The sequence below is a fragment of the Periplaneta americana genome, chromosome 12 (assembly GCF_040183065.1).
Source record: "Periplaneta americana isolate PAMFEO1 chromosome 12, P.americana_PAMFEO1_priV1, whole genome shotgun sequence".
In the NCBI taxonomy this organism is placed as follows: domain Eukaryota; kingdom Metazoa; phylum Arthropoda; class Insecta; order Blattodea; family Blattidae; genus Periplaneta; species Periplaneta americana.
In genome coordinates this window covers 160,333,016-160,349,561 of record NC_091128.1, presented here as the reverse complement: position 1 = coordinate 160,349,561, position 16,546 = coordinate 160,333,016, and the positions used below count along the sequence as shown (strand labels likewise).

At 35.8% G+C, this 16,546-nt stretch overlaps 1 protein-coding gene across 1 annotated transcript in view; it reads right to left on the bottom strand.

Moving 5' to 3' along the window:
• Nucleotides 1–292: 292 nt before the first annotated feature.
• Nucleotides 293–16,546, bottom strand: part of Dhc36C (Dynein heavy chain at 36C) — a 152,725-nt gene continuing 136,471 nt past the window's right edge. The window contains exons 56-61 of the mRNA XM_069842371.1: nt 16,075–16,241; nt 12,782–13,016; nt 8,530–8,681; nt 5,656–5,793; nt 3,118–3,261; nt 293–727 (exon numbers count right to left, since the gene is read on the bottom strand). Coding sequence (XP_069698472.1) covers nt 521–727; nt 3,118–3,261; nt 5,656–5,793; nt 8,530–8,681; nt 12,782–13,016; nt 16,075–16,241 — 1,043 coding nt within the window. The 3' untranslated portion in view covers nt 293–520. The remainder of the gene's footprint in view (nt 728–3,117; nt 3,262–5,655; nt 5,794–8,529; nt 8,682–12,781; nt 13,017–16,074; nt 16,242–16,546) is intronic.

The following is a 16,546-nucleotide window of genomic DNA, read 5'->3' as shown; positions in this document are numbered from 1 at the left end:
GTTCCCCTGCCCCACCCTGTATCTAACCCATGTAGCCAATATTTTCATGACTTGTTTGGTAAAACTTGATGCACATTGAATAGAGAATAGAGAGAAATTAATCTGTGGAAAACCACTTAACACTTCTGTTTCAATGGTACCATGAATGACGTCAAAGTAAATTTTTCATGTCAAAAAGTTACAATTTTTCTCGTTCTTACCCCGAATATAAGACACTTCACATCAAAAATTAATAAAGCAGTAAACTCAATCATAATGAAAATGTTATAATTTATTGTGTATATGTCGTAAATTACATGATATAAATTACAGCTGTCATACAAGTATTTTAGTAGATTCTTTGCAGTAAAATAATTATTGATATACAAAGGAAAATTTACACAAACATATTCTTTTAAAATTCCTTAAAAAAAATTTACGCTAGTAATATATAGCTGATATAGGCTAATATAAATATTTTGCACTCTGAATAAGGACGGACATTACATTACACATTGCATTGCTGTTAAAGTCCATTCTGCTACTCGGACAGCTGGCAGAGCATGGCTACCCCACGCATTATCCAGTGGTCTTCTGGCTGCCCAGAAGGAAGGAGCATAGCAATAACGAAGTTAGTAGAGTGGCCTGTGGTGGACAATACACCCCTCCTCTCTGATGTCTTGTACACGGGGCATCTGTATGTAGGTCGTTCTACAATATCATCTCGCTTCATTGGTCTCAGCCATATCTGTAAATTGCAATCCAAAATTTGATTATTATTTATTTGGTGGGTTACAGTTTGTTGTAATTTGAAATTGTAAGGCCTTTATTAATTAAAATGTAATTGTTTACGTTTCCCACATTATTTTAATTTCGTTATCAGTAAGAAGGAAGGTGTGATAGTCGGGCCTACTTCTGGAAAGTATAAAAGCAAAACAAACGTTTTTGCTTGATTTTCAGAACAGTAGGCCTACCTCAGTCGTTCTAGATGAGTATCACCATCTTAAAATCAATGCTGTGAACCTAGTTTTAAGGAACTGCTTGAATATTAAAATAATATGAAGGGTTTAACTTTATTCGAGAATTCAACGTGTTTTACTTACGGCAAATCTGTTTAAAGCACCATCTTTAAAGTATTGTATATTTCTTCAGCATAAAGAACCAGGTGCCATTGTTTCCTAGGGTTTTTTTTCTCTTGTACGGAGGAGGGACCTGAAGGCTTATGTGCTTACCACTTTGAGTAACCAAACGGCAGTGCTCTTGTACAAGTACAGCACACCGCACCGTGAACTTAACCCGGGCTATGGTATGGATGATGATATGTGAATTAATGATGGTGAAATCAGTCCGAGGTTCAACACCGAAAGTTACCCAGCAATTCTACTTCAATTGGTTGAGGGAAAACTCCAGACAAAACCCCAACCAGGATTTGAATCCGGGCCCATTTGTTTCATGGTCAGATGTGCTAACCGTTACTCCAAGCAGTGGACTTTGTAGGGCAGGGGTCGTCAGCACAGAGCATGCTGGGGCTAGCCTCTCTTACCCGTGGAAAACGCAGTGCACTATAGTGCTTTCGTAGCTGCTAGCAGGTATGCTCTCTATCTCTCCTTGTTGCACGACAGTGCACACAGGACAGCACCGCATACCCTTTGCACATTTCAGCGAGTGCTGACGACCACTGTCGTAGGGCGTAGTACATGGGACTCATAGTTTGAGGCTGCACTCTTGACTTGGCTTTTCAAGGGCCGAACCCAGGACAATGGATCCAAGCCCACTGTGCAAATTAGTGTCAAATATTTTGGGGACATAGCCCTAACAACAAAAAACATTTAAAAACTTTTATGTACGTCCTCACACTATTTAACACCTATTTGTATACATCCTGTATATTCGATGATTGCCCTTGAGTTTTTTTAAACATCATTACTGTATCTCAATTTGTGATCTTGCTTTCCTCGGGATTGGCTTAATTTAATTTTAACACCATATCTGATTGTGCAATGTTTTCTGATTCTCCATTCTTGGCTAATGGAGTCCATCAAGAGTTTCTATATTATTCTGTCAAATACTACTTTCGTTTTATCCCGTTTCTTAAAGCTACACACTTCTGATTTGTAACAGTGGGAATAATAATAGTATACCGGTACCCTAAGTTTTTTTATTTTATTTTATTGGGTTATTTTACGACGCTGTATCAACATCTAGGTTATTTAGCATCTGAATGATATCAAGGTGATAATGCCGGTGAAATGAGTCCGGGGTCCAACACCGAAAGTTACCCAGCATTTGCTCGTATTGGGTTGAGGGAAAACCCCGGAAAAAACCTCAACCAGGTAACTTGTCCCGACCAGGATTCGAACCCGGGCCACCTGGTTTCGCGGCCAGACGAGCTGACCGTTACTCCACAGGTGTGGACTGGTACCCTAAGTGAAGACTTGAAATAAATAATGGTATAATTGCCATTTTCGTGAAAATTGTGTTTTTAAAGTTTCTCGAAAATATAGTATGGAAATGTCTACTTCCAAACGCAGGCAATGATAATGTAGTGCGAAAAACAATTAGAATTCAATAACAAATAATAATTGAACAAGTGTCCGCTTTCACATACTTAGGAAATACAGTATGCTACGTTTTCAAATTTTACTTTTAATATCGTTGTGAAAGCACAAAATAAATGGAATTATAAAACGAAATAGTAGACAAATGTTGACCGGTACAAAATAAAAACTTAATTATATTTAATCCAAAGAAGTTTTGTAAAATGGAAGCGAGATTTGGATGTCAAAAAGGATTCACGCATCCATGACTATAGAAACAAATCCATTTATGATTCACATGTTTATATCGTCAAAGAAACAGGAAGGAGGAACATTGAAAGTTGAGCATATAGTAGAAGATATGCAGAAAAATCAGTACAATTATTGGCTTCAGTATGTTGACAGAGTGAGCTGTTGTCCACTACCCAAAATTGCTCTACACTGTAGACTGTGGAAAACCCAAAACGAGATAGAGGGAACAGGAAGACTTGAATTGTATGGCCAGGACTGTATAGTCTTAAAACTCTCATGTTTTTATTATGGTGGTGATGATGGATGAAACAAGTGAATTTTTTTCGTTCATTTTGAATAACATACTCACAATAGGCACTGTACTGTACAAGACTTTTGGCAAGGACTCATCAAGCACAAAGGTGTCATGGTTCCACCGAGCACCATCCAGGAATAAACCATACGTGTATACTCCGTCTTCTGGGGGAGTTTTGTAATCACTTTCTTTCATAATCTGTGAATAAAAAACATCTTATTTTGTTAAACATCTAATAAATTAGTCCTTAGGAATTATTTGCACTAATATGGTTTGCATCAGTACAGAGAATTAATCTGTTTTATACAGGGTGATGGTGTTGTAATAAGAGCGATCGGTTCTCTGATAGGAAGAGCTCAATGATGCTTCCACAACTATGGTAGCCATTAGAGCATCAAAGGTGACAATTCAGAATGTGCTTTTTCCTCCAAGTTGTGATCAAATCACAATTCATAACATTTTATTCATTTATAGAGTATTCCACATTAAGAAAAAAAAGCATTGAGCATATGGGGCTGTTCCATCAAATGACCAGTTGCCATAGAAACGCCCACCTACCACATAGCTTCTACAATGTACTAGGCAAGGCCCATAAAACCGATGTTTTTTTCTTAATGTGGAATGCTCTATAGAATTTATGTTTTCATTGAGCAACGACTGCAGTTCGAACCCATGTTGATTTGACTTTCTTACGTAGTTAAGCTATGAACATCTTATTGCAGGGCACCCTGTATAAATAGATTTTTTTAAATATGGTAGTGGGAATAGTGGCAGGGGAAAATACACTTTCCCACCCACCAAGTGACATGCTAGTAAATTACTAAAAAAAAAAATCCCATGAATACGTAGTTAAGCTATGGACATCCTATTGCAGGCCATCTGTATAAATAGCTTTTTTTAAATATGGTAGTGGGAATAGGGGCAGGGGAAAATACACTTTCCCATCCACCAAGTGACATGCCAGTAAATTATTTTAAAAAATCCCATGAATACGTAGTTAAGCTATGGACATCCTATTGCAGGCCATCTGTATAAATAGCTTTTTTTAAATATGGTAGTGGGAATAGGGGCAGGGGAAAATACACTTTCCCATCCACCAAGTGACATGCCAGTAAATTATTTTAAAAAATCCCATGAATACGTAGTTAAGCTATGGACAACCTATTGCAGGACACCCTATTGCAGGACACCCTGTGTAAATAGCTTTTTTTTTTAAATATGGTAGTGGGAATAGTGGCAGGGAAAAATACACTTTCCCATCCACCAAGTGACATGCCAGCAAATTATTAAAAAAAAATTCCACGAATACGTAGTTAAGCTATGGACATCCTATTGCAGGACATCTGTATAAATAGCTTTTTTTTAAATATGGTAGTGGGAATATTGGCAGGGGAAAATACACTTTCCCATCCACCAAGTGACATGCCAGTAATTTATTAAAAAAAATCCCATGAATACGTAGTTAAGCTATGGACATCCTATTGCAGGGCATCCTGTATAAATAGCTTTCTTTTTTAATATGGTAGTGGGAATAATGGCAGGGGAAATACACTTTCCCACCCACCAAGTGACATGCCAGTAAATTACTAAAAAAAAATCCCATGAATACGCAGTTAAGCTATGGACATCCATTTGCAGGACATCTGTATAAATAGCTTTTTTTAAATATGGTAGTGGGAATAGTAGCAGGGGAAATTACACTTTCCCATCCACCAAGTGACATGCCAGTAAATTATTAAAAAAAATCCCATGAATACGTAGTTAAGCTATGGACATTCTATAGAATGGCACCCTGTATAAATAGCTTTTTTTTTTAATATGGTAGTGGGAATAGTGGCAGGGGAAAATACACTTTCCCACCCACCAAGTGACATGCCAGTAAATTATTTTAAAAAATCCCATGAATACGTAGTTAAGCTATGGACATCCTATTGCAGGGCACCCTGTATAAATAGCTTTTTTTTTTAAATATGGTAGTGGGAATAGTGGCAGGGGAAAATACACTTTCCCGCCCACCAAGTGACAAGCTTTCACATCCTGCATTTTATGCATTTCTCTACAATTAAGATCTTTCATCACATTTGAAAGATATTGTCGTTTATAGTTTAGTTCATAAATTGTTAGCCAAAAGACGCACAAAAATGGAATCATTGAATTATTATTTTTCTTATTATGTTTTATTTAACGACATAACTGCCAAGGTTATATCAGCGTTGCCAGTGTGCTGGAATTTTATCCCACAGGAGTTCTTGTACATGCCAGTAGATTACTGATATGACCTTGTCGCATTGAAGCACACTTAAATGCCATCGACCTCGACTGGGATCGAACCCACAACCTCGGGCACAAAAGGCCAGCACTCTACCGACTGTGCCACATCACTATATATATATCCCTTCCAAAGAAGCCACGTCGAAGATCATTGCCCACAAAATGCATATTTTAAACTCTGGATCTAGTGAGCATGGTAACAAGAATACTGTGTCAGGGATATCCAAAACTTGTATTTTGATGAAAACCTCAAATAATGAGTGAACTCTTTTATCCAAAAGCAAAACAAAATCAGTCAGCTGTGAAAGAAGTCGAGCATACCTCAAAATCGAATGCTAGTAGATCAATGGGGATGGAATATTTGCGAGCATAATTCTGCTGAGCCCCTGTCAGGAAAGCCTGCGTGAAGTAAAATCCCGACAGCCAGAACGTTGGAGGTGGTCCATCAACATACCACTTCTGCAAGCAGAAATTAAAATAATCTCTCCTTCCTGTTCACACAGCGTGAAGTAAAATAAAATTCCATCCAAGTAATGTGATACATACTTGCTTTTAATAGAAGACTCCACTGAAAATCATGAAAATTTTATTGGCTATTCACCTCTTTAGAATGTGTATTTTCATACTCCAAATGGATTCAGTTCAATTCTGATTACAGATATGTTTATTGTCTTTTAATTAAGGCTGTAAGACATTTAAAAAGCTGTCAAAATTATTTTGTCATCAAAATTCCTTTTTACAAATCTAGTAACTTTTTTTCCTAAAGTTGGTTCCCTGAAGTTACTAGATGAATGTAGTGGAGAAGAATTTTAATAGGTATGTGTTACATAAGGGGATAGCAATGGCCAAGGAAGCTTTTAATAGAAAAAGGAGCATTTCTGCGATTTCTGAAAAAAGAATTAAGGAAGAAATTAGTGAAGTGCTTTGTGTGGAGTGTAGCATTGTATGGGGCAGAAACATGGACATTACGACGAAGTGAAGAGAAACGACTAGAAGCATTTGAAATGTGGGTATGGAGAAGAATGGAGTGTATGAAGTGGACAGACAGAATAAGAAATGAAAGTGTGCTAGAAAGAGTGAGTGAAGAAAAAATAATGCTGAAACTGATCAGGAAGAAGAAAAGAAATTGATTGAGTCACTAGCTGAGAAGAAACTGCGTACTGAAGGATGCACTGGAAGGAATGGTGAACGGGAGAAAAGTTCGGGGCAGAAGAAGATATCAGATGATAGACAACATTAAGATATATGGATCATATGCGGAGACTAAAAGGCAGAAAATAGGAAAGACTGTAGGGTATTGGGTTTGCAGTGAAAGACCTTGCTCTTGGGCAGAACACTTATGTATTGAATGTATGTATATATGTATGTGTTACATAAGTATTCATTTTACTTTCAAATCCATTTTTCCATATGTTTATTTTTCTTGACTATTACACTCTTACTACGTCATACTACTTTTGACCAATAAAACGGTACGAAAGGATGTATTTCAACCAATCATGGCTGCTTATCGCACAATTTTATCGCGTCCCTAGCATTTGTTTAATTTTATCGCGTCCCTAGCATTTGTTTCTTTGTTTGCCAACATTTGAAACTGCGCTGGTCTGGACGTCAAAAATATATATAAAATTACAAACCACTCCAGTCGATGCACAGCAGTTTCAAATATGACTCACATTGGCATTCAAGAACAAGAATTAATCAAAATCACTGATCATACCTATGCATCTTCTGAAATCCGATTTACAAATAAATGAAGAGCACCATTCGGAAATCCTGAATAAGTTGAATACACCATGTAGGCCTAAATCAACAAATTCCACTTCTATTATGCACACGTCCAATATAACATCAATTGAACCACCAACCACATTCAAATTTGAAAATTGTACATTCAATAATTATTCCTTTTAAAATTATTCATTCGGAAATTCTGAATAAGTTGAATACACCATGTAGGCCTAAATCAACGAGTTCCACTTCTATTACGCACACGTCCAATATAACATCAATTGAACCACCAACCACATTCAAATTTGAAAATTGTACATTCAATAATTATTCCTTTTAAAATTATTCATTCGGAAATTCTGAATAAGTTGAATACACCATGTAGGCCTAAATCAACGAGTTCCACTTCTATTACGCACACGTCCAATATAACATCAATTGAACCACCAACCACATTCAAATTTGAAAATTGTATATTCAATAATTATTCCTTTTAAAATTATTCATGTTTATTTTTTATGTCATCGTCGTTAATTAAAACTTTTCTAACACTTGTGTATATTAGTTAGGTTATGTTATAGCTTCTGCTCTGAGAGGATAAAAAGAACTTCTGCTATATCATATTATGGACAGTCACGTATCAGAGATTGTTTAATATTAAGATTTATTGAATAGTAATCATTACAGTGTCTGTATAAAGACACTACTGCCATCTAGCATGCATCTAGCGTAATATTTGTAATGTTGAGATGGTACAATAAGTTGTATTTTCGTAAGTCAATTAATATTTTATTGTATTGGAGTACTTCGTTACTTCTAATCTTTATATACTTTCTTCTAATCGTGTAATAGTCAATTAAATCCCACTCGAGTTTTGATTTTCTCTGGATAAATCTGCTCGTGTTCCACTCGCAGATTTATCGATAAAATCAGAATGTTTAGTGAGATTACTGTTGATAAAACACCAATTTTCTTATGCCATATATTAATCAATCTGGATGAAATTTTTACTGCAAGTATTTATGAAATAACTGCATGTTTCTATGCATTTATTTTATAAGAAATGCTACTAGTTTATTTTATTAATATATTTTTTCATCAATTATATAAAAAATAACACTTTCAACATTTCAAAAAATAAAATTTTTGAAAGTGAATAAATGAGATACTTTATAAAATGAATTCATAGAAACGTTTCTCTATGTCTTATGAATGTAACCAAAAAACATGAAGCTTAAAAATTTAATCTTCTACTAAAATCTTGGGTTTGAAAATATTTCTAAAATGAATAGAAAAAAAAATTTAAAAAATCAAAAGCCAAAAACATTTGAGAGTTCAGAATTTGGATTTTGTTAGCCCTTTACATAGTGACTATGCTCTCAAAGTTGGTTGAAAAAAATAATTAGGAAAAAAGTTGTCATTTTTAGTGGAGTGTCCCCTAAAATATGGCAATAACTGACATACCTGAAGGAAATTTATGCGGGCCAGAAAGTCATTAATGTAGCTCCCGAGAGGTTTCAGAGATGGGTACGATTTCTTCATCCACATGGCTGGCACCCTGCCTGTGAGGATGCTAGTTGCAACCTCTTCGAGTTCCACTGTGATCAGCACCAGCCCTGGTACATTGGTAGAAAATTGAAACTTAATTTAATCATATATGAAATATATTTAGTAGTCCAGTAGATTTTCCTCAGTGGTTACTGGGGTAGTCACTGGGTCTGAGGAATACCACGAATACGAGAGATGTTCAAAAAATTTTTACCCTCACCATGATCTAGATGTGTCAAGGATCTGAAATTTTAGTCCTCCGTTGACTCTTCTTTCTCTACATATCCATCTCTCATGATTACATACTTCTCACATCTGTGAAACAGTCCTTTAAGGCTATGGGACTTGAAATTCCTAACTTCTACATTTTTACACCAATTAATCTGAAGCTTTTACCACATATTTATTACAATGTGGACATGCAGTACACAAATTTTCACTTTGATATTTCTAGTTTATAATTTTTGTTGTTTTTTTAATACTGAATTATAATTGTCCCAATTTTCACTGTTTACATAATTTTTCTTTAAATTTATATTTAATTTATTTCAGATAGATGTATGTAAAATATGACACATGCTTTTCATATTTTTCCATTATTTTTTTTAAGAAAAATACAGTAAAACCTCGATAAGACACGCCCGCTTATTACGCTATCCCGTGTAATACGCTTTTTTTGTCCGGTCCCTGCACATTTCATATATAACGCCTTTATAAAATACCCCGTTTGTTGCGCTCAAGTCCCACATAATAGGCTGTTTTTGTCCGGTCCCTACACATTTCATATATAACGCCTTTATAAAATACCCCGTTTGTTGCACTCAAGTCCCGCATAATACGCTGTTTTTGTGGAATATTTTCGATGTAATTTTCAGCAATGTACTGTAACAGCAATGAAACATTTTGGTCACTGAACTCACTGGTGCCATTAACCTGAAAAGTATTGGTATTCGACCCTTTACCTGCACATTTAAACCTTCATACTTCATACCTTAGTATACCTCACCCTCTTGTTACGCTCTCTTATTCGACTCCTTATCTGTGTGGTTAAAGCCTACATACAGTTACAATACCTCACCCTCTTGCTAACCCTCTCTCTCAAACAGCATTACTCACTCGGCCGTAATAAAATTCTGGAAATTTTTGCTGGGCAGTTTGTTGTCCTTTAGTGTATTGAAGTGTCTGTGAATGTGATTACAATGAGCATTAAACGAAAAGCGCTTTCTGTGTCGGAAAAATTGGAAATCTTCAGAAAGTACGATGAGAACAGTACTCTTACTCAGAAACAACTCTCTGATTCATTAGGAATCCCATCATCGACATTAAGAACGATAATAAAAAATCGCGACTCAATCACTACAGCTGCAACATCGGGAGGATGTAATCGCAGAAACTGAAGTGTGGTAAACATGAGGACTTGGAGAACACGCACACGGCAAACAACTATAAATGGCTTTTTTTTTTTTTTTTTTCGAAAGAATGAAGTACAGTACATATTGTAAATGTCTTTAACGTACAGTACAGTAATTATATAATGGAGTAATACTGAATTACCTTTCATAAATATTGCATTTCAATAAAGAAAAATGCTAATAGATACTGTACATAAGTCAAAATTAGTATACCTGCCTAATACGCGGTCCCAGTTAATACGCGTTTTACACTGGTCCCTTGAACAGCGTCTTATTGGGATTTTACTGTATATTTAACCTTTCAGTTTCAATTTTTTAAAACTTATCACATCCTCAACACATGACGATTTGAATACTTGCAATAGCAGAAGAAAACGCATGTGTCAGTTTACTTCACTTGCTTTTGTGGACTTCTGTGCAAAATTTCTCTGAGATTGGAGAAAAACTGCATTCATTAGAGCATTTTGAATGTTACAAAATGTTGGAAATTGGAAAAATCGAGAAAACTAGTATCAAAGTACAGCATGTATGTAATATCTTCCTTCCTATACAAGTCTACCACGCACATTTTTGTCCTATAACTAAAATGCTCTCTCAATTATTATCACTCAATAAAAGAATTGTATTCCAATGGATACCATCCCACTGTGGAATCCTGGCAAACGAGAATGCGGATGCTTTAGCAAAGAAGGGCAGCACTGCTACTTACAGACCTGTTACTAAATCTACGTATTACTCTGTGAAGAGATTTATTAAATCTACATACTTAGACTTCAACAAACAAAATTTGATGACTCAATCCCAAGGGAAAAAATGGAACTCTCTGCATCAAAATCCACAGTTAATTCCCGATTTACCACAAAAATCGTCTGTAGCTGCATTTAGATTGGCAACAGGCCATGATTGTTTGGCCAAACACCTGCATAGAATTGGAATATATCAGTCCCCTAACTGTCCATTGTGCAACTAAAACCAAGAAATGGATTCGGAACACCTCAAAATCTGTGCTTCAGTGGCTGGCCATGATAATATCTTTGAAAAATATTGGAGTGCAAGAGGTCAAATGACTTTATTGTCAAACGCCTGGCATTAGAAAACAACAACAACATTTTTCTCCTACGTAACAGCGCGAATTAGGAACTAAAGGAAAAGTAAAATTAGTTAGAATGAAGAACAAAGTCTGTCAGAATGACAGCTGAGTGTCAGTTTAAAGGGCTGCAGCTCCACACACGCGCTGGTCTCTTTAAATTCGTCCTAAGGGTCTTTAAATTGTCATAGGGCCAAAATAAACACATATTTAGAAAACTGAAACATTATTTTATTTTTTTAGAGTTAAAACAAAATTTCCATTCGTTATTTTCACTGAATCATAGCATTAATACCATCTGCGTAGAAGTCTGCAGATTTGGAGGAGAGTCAAGTTTCAAATTCATTAATTACTGCCTCATCATTGGGATTCTTCTTCCCTGTAAACGTTTCTTCGTATTTGGAGACAGGACAGAGCCTGCCAGGTCAGGTGAGTAGGGTGGATGGGGTAGAGATTTATACCCACAATTGCGAACAAAATTGACAGCTTCTGCAGCTGTATTGTCAGCTACCAGCAACACTCCTTTTGATAGCGAACCATGTCTTTTTTCTTTGATAGCATCCTGTAGCTTTTGTAGCAAGTTCCTGTAATTGTAGACCTTTTTTGTAAGTAATCTGCCAATCCCAAACACTGACAAATTGACCTTGTTGGATGACCTTAGCCTTTTTGGGAGTGGATGTAAGGGATGTCTCCATGTTTTACTCATTTCTTTAGTTTCAGGATCATATGAATATACCCAGCTTTCATCCATGGTCACTAATCTAATCTCTTTGTGTATTATTTTGGCAGATTTCCCTTCAAGATGGAGGAACCTAATCACGGCTCATTATCCAACTTTGTCCAGCATCAATCAATCAATCTTCTTAATGTATCCAGCTGTTTGCTATTCAGTTGTTTTTCACGAAGAATGAGGGGTATTTTGATTGGTGTTCATTATAGATGCCTGTTGCTAGTAGCCAGAGGTGGGGGTGTAGTCAATATATACTGCAGGGCTGTGTCTTCTGCAACTGATACTGATGATTTTTATTTACTTCTTTTGTGGTTTATGGATGGACAGTATAGAAGAATGGGTTCCAGATCTTCATCATGATTATTACACCACAGACAAGTAGGATTATCAGAAATGTGAAATCGGTGTAGGTACAATTGAGTGACAATGTGACCTGTTCTGGCTCTTGTTAAAAATGTTTGAACCTGTCTGGGCAAGTTTTTGTACATTTCCAGGTAATTTGGTTTCTTTTGTACAGACTGTAAAATTTTTCCTTTGTCAGAAGAGAGCCAATTGTTGATCCATAGGTTTATAAAATGAGACTTTACTGAAGCAAAAGCACTGGATAGATATATCACTTGAAGAGGTCTTGGTTGCAAATATGTTGCCTGTTTTGCAATATTAACTTTAACTTTGTCCAGCATGATGCCTCCTCCAATTCTCTTGGCTCTAACTACAGTTCAGTTCAACCTACAACAATAAAAACTGGCATGCATATTACTAAGATATCCACCTATAAACCTGCAAAATTTCATATCCCTAGCACGTCTAGATCATGGTGAGGGTAAGAACTTTTTGATCACCCCTCGTACATGGATATCTTCTGGACAACAAATGGTAAAACAGTTTAAGACCATTCCAGTAAAATTATTAATCTTAATTATATAACTGAACAATTACCTTTAATAGCTTTCTGAATATCGATAAGGCTCTTCCTGATGCAGGACATCAGTACGTTGAACCTGCCCATCTCTTGCACCAGCACGGTGTTCATGGACTGGTTGTACAGCGTGGGGTACTTCTCCTGGGCTGCATCCAGATCGTAATTTTTAGGGAGTTTTTGCAGAATGTCACCTGACACCTCGAGCACAATCTCGTCTGGCGTCTTTGCTGAGCTTTCCGATGCCAAAGTATCCTAAACAATTAATTACACTTTAAGTTTATATTTTCTCGCAAGTTGATGATATTCATTTCAAGATAATCGTTTCTTGTTCATTACAATACGACTTAATACTGTTGGACTTCTTAACAAAATACTAAGATCATAATTATTTATAATTACTGCAGGCAGTATTAGCTACAAATCCAACTAAGATTTGATTCCTAAGAAGAATTGGACATTTTATCTCCTTCCTTATATTTCAACATTTATACTGGGTGTTCAGTTCAAAATGTGTCATGGCTCGCTGTATGTCGTTATGTGGCTAGCCGATGAGCCTAGAGAATTCAATCTTCATACACTTCCGCAGAGGTGTATAACTTAAGAGGTAGAGAAGTTGCCTAGCAAGTACGGCGTTCATTCTGAAGAGTACGTACCGATACGTACGGTAACGCCGGTAGTGGCAGGAATGTGAACTGTTTGGAAATACGTACTGTCGGGATATGGGGAGAGGGTTAAGATGATTACTTACGTATTTGTTGACATTAACTTCGATGGTCAACATGGACACGGAGCATTTGATTTGTGTTGTGGAATGTTACCGTACGCAACCGATGATAACAAATACCCTGCTTACGACTTGCCGGCGCAAAACACAGTTCGAAAGAGGTTATGGTAGCATACAGACTGTACAGACCGCCATCTATTGCTATGACGTTCAAGTTATATCGTACACGTTCTCAAGTTCAGATTGAAGAACGCCTTAAATAATAGGCAACTTCTCTAACATATAAGCTGAAACTCGCTTCAAATCAGTGACCCAACAACAGTGACGTCATGACACACTTTGAAATGAACACCCAGTAGATTTCGAGGAAGCTTACGATAAAATAAGTGGAAGTGAGCTTGAAAAATAATGTTAAAGACTGGTATTCTAGAACATCTTATAAACCAATAAAAAGCTTATACTGTATGTAAACAACAAGATACAATTTATTTGAAGAAAATTGCAGAACAAAGAGTGACGAAACTGCATTTATTATTTATAAGCCATTTGTGATCAGTACTCACCCTTAACACTATGTCCTGGTAGGGCAGCAGTGCACATCAGAATCAAACATGTTAGTAATGAGTCTAGTTGAAAGATATCAATTATGTGCAATTGGAATGTTACTGTGAAGTAAAATATTGCTTTGAAATGTCTAATTTTAAACAGTATTCTGTTGAGTGCTTTTCTGTACAGGATAATATTCAAAATCAAACCAGGAAAAGTGCAAACCTAAAACTTAAATTGTCACTGTTTAAATAAGAATTAATTTGCAAACCACTACATAGGAACCAGTGGTGGTTTCACCACAAAATGAATTCTTATATCGCTTTCATAATGATATGACAGTCAAATTCTGTTTATTACAAAAAAAGTATGGCGTAAGAATTTAAATACTGAGGCACAACAATAAAATTACAGATGAAAATAAAATGGACAAAGAAATTAAGCAATGATTAACATTAAGCAATAGAGGATACTTTGGATTTAAAAAAGAATTTACTTCCAGATACCTTAGCCTTCAAAGACCGAAATATACAGATGAACCGTAAGAAATGTCATTAATTCCAAGGGGTTATCCTTTGAGATATTTCAAACAAAAAACTTTCATGCAATTTTGCTGGCTTTTGTTACCTTTTCGAGGAAAAAAAATTATATGAAATATTTCATAGCTTGTTTTGGGAAAGCCACTGAATTAAGTCCCAATATGCTCAGTCTTTTTAAGAGAGCTGTGAATTATGATAATAAATAGTAGAAATAATTTTAGTTTTGTCCTTTAAATGTGCAGAAATTTGATCATCTCAAATGTAACTTCTGCACATTTAAAGGACAAAACTAAAATTCTTTCAATCATTCATTTTATCATAATACACTGCTCTCTTAAATTGACTGAGCATATTGGGGATTAAATCAATGGCTTTCCCAAAACACGCTATGAAATGTTTCATATAGTAACAATTTTTTCCATGAAAAGGAAACAAAAATGAACAGGATTATATTAAACTTTTTTTTGTTTGAATTATCTCAAAGAATAACCCCTTGAAATTAATGACATTAAAGGAAAATTGTTGACACTATACGTGAAAATGATAACTGGTGCATTAGATATTTTTTTTTGTAATTGTAATTGTATTTATTAGCCGTCAGAATACAAGGATTCATGGCATCGTCAGATAACAATTACATGTTAATACAATGGTATAATAGTAATGTAAACAAATACAATAGTAATGACAACAATTATAATTATAACATAATAATAATAATCACTTTCTAATATTGTGTATTTTATTATAATGACAATCTTGTCAGTTTGTGGTTCTACCAAGTGCATGAAGAGGAAGGTAAGGAGCAGTAAACAGGGAAAACAACAGCAAACAATAACAGTATATAAAATAGAGATTGTTACATTTCCTGTTCAAGATTTAAATTTAGGTACTTGTTTATGCTCAGTGGCATGTGCTTCAACAGTATATTTTTTACCGATTTCTTGAAAATTTTTTGGGTACACTTCCTGATATGTAAGGGGAGCTTGTTGTATAATTTACAACCATTATGAGATATACTGTTAAGACTTCTGGTAAGCCTGTGGTATTTTAAATGCATATTACTGGAAGTTCTAGTATTGTAGTCATGGTATTGAGAGTTTGGTATAATATATAAGGATGAATTATATGAGGCCTGTGATGACACCAATATAACTAAAATAATTAAACCTTCAAGGATTAGATGGCTGGGACACCTTTACAGAGAAAAGGAGATGGATCCATGCCGTATAGTTACTACTTCAACAAAAATAGATGACAAAAGAAGAATTGGATGGCCTAACATTAGATGGTTGGATAGTGTTGAACAAGACTTGAAACTACTGGGAGTATAAGGATGGAAACAGAAACGAATGGAGGCTGTAGTACCAATAATGACGATGACGACTTACAGTTCTGTCCTGAGCAGCAAGAAAAATAAATCCACAAATATTATTAGTGTGTCATAATCATAAGTCTTTTAAATCTTTATAGTAATGCACAAGTATTTGGTATAACTTACCTGCGTCAGCAGGATGCTATAAAACAGGAGGTCCGACTCCTGCTGGTCCTTCTGGATGTCTGCATTGTCGTGCATGCCGAACACCTCAGGATGCGTGATGAGGGGCAGGTTGCGGGTGTAATCCACGAAGAAGTCGTGCTCCTTGGCGTTTGGCACGAAGTAGATTCCTGCACCAAACATGAGGAAGAAGCTCCAATTAGTCTGACCGTGAAAAAATAAAATTTGTAGGCCATGTCGCTGAAACTGCTGTGGGCATTTTGGCGTGATAACTTCAAACAATAGCTAGCTTCTCAAAATACACGACTGTTATATACAGCGGCTGCCCTCGCTTCTGCACACGCCGCTTTCTGTATCTCTTTTAACTCTCAGCATTACTGAGCGGCATCTTTTTTGGATATGCAGTGAGCTCTTCTCTATTGATCACACTATTTGGACATAGTAATGTTATGATGTGATTTATTGTCCCACAATA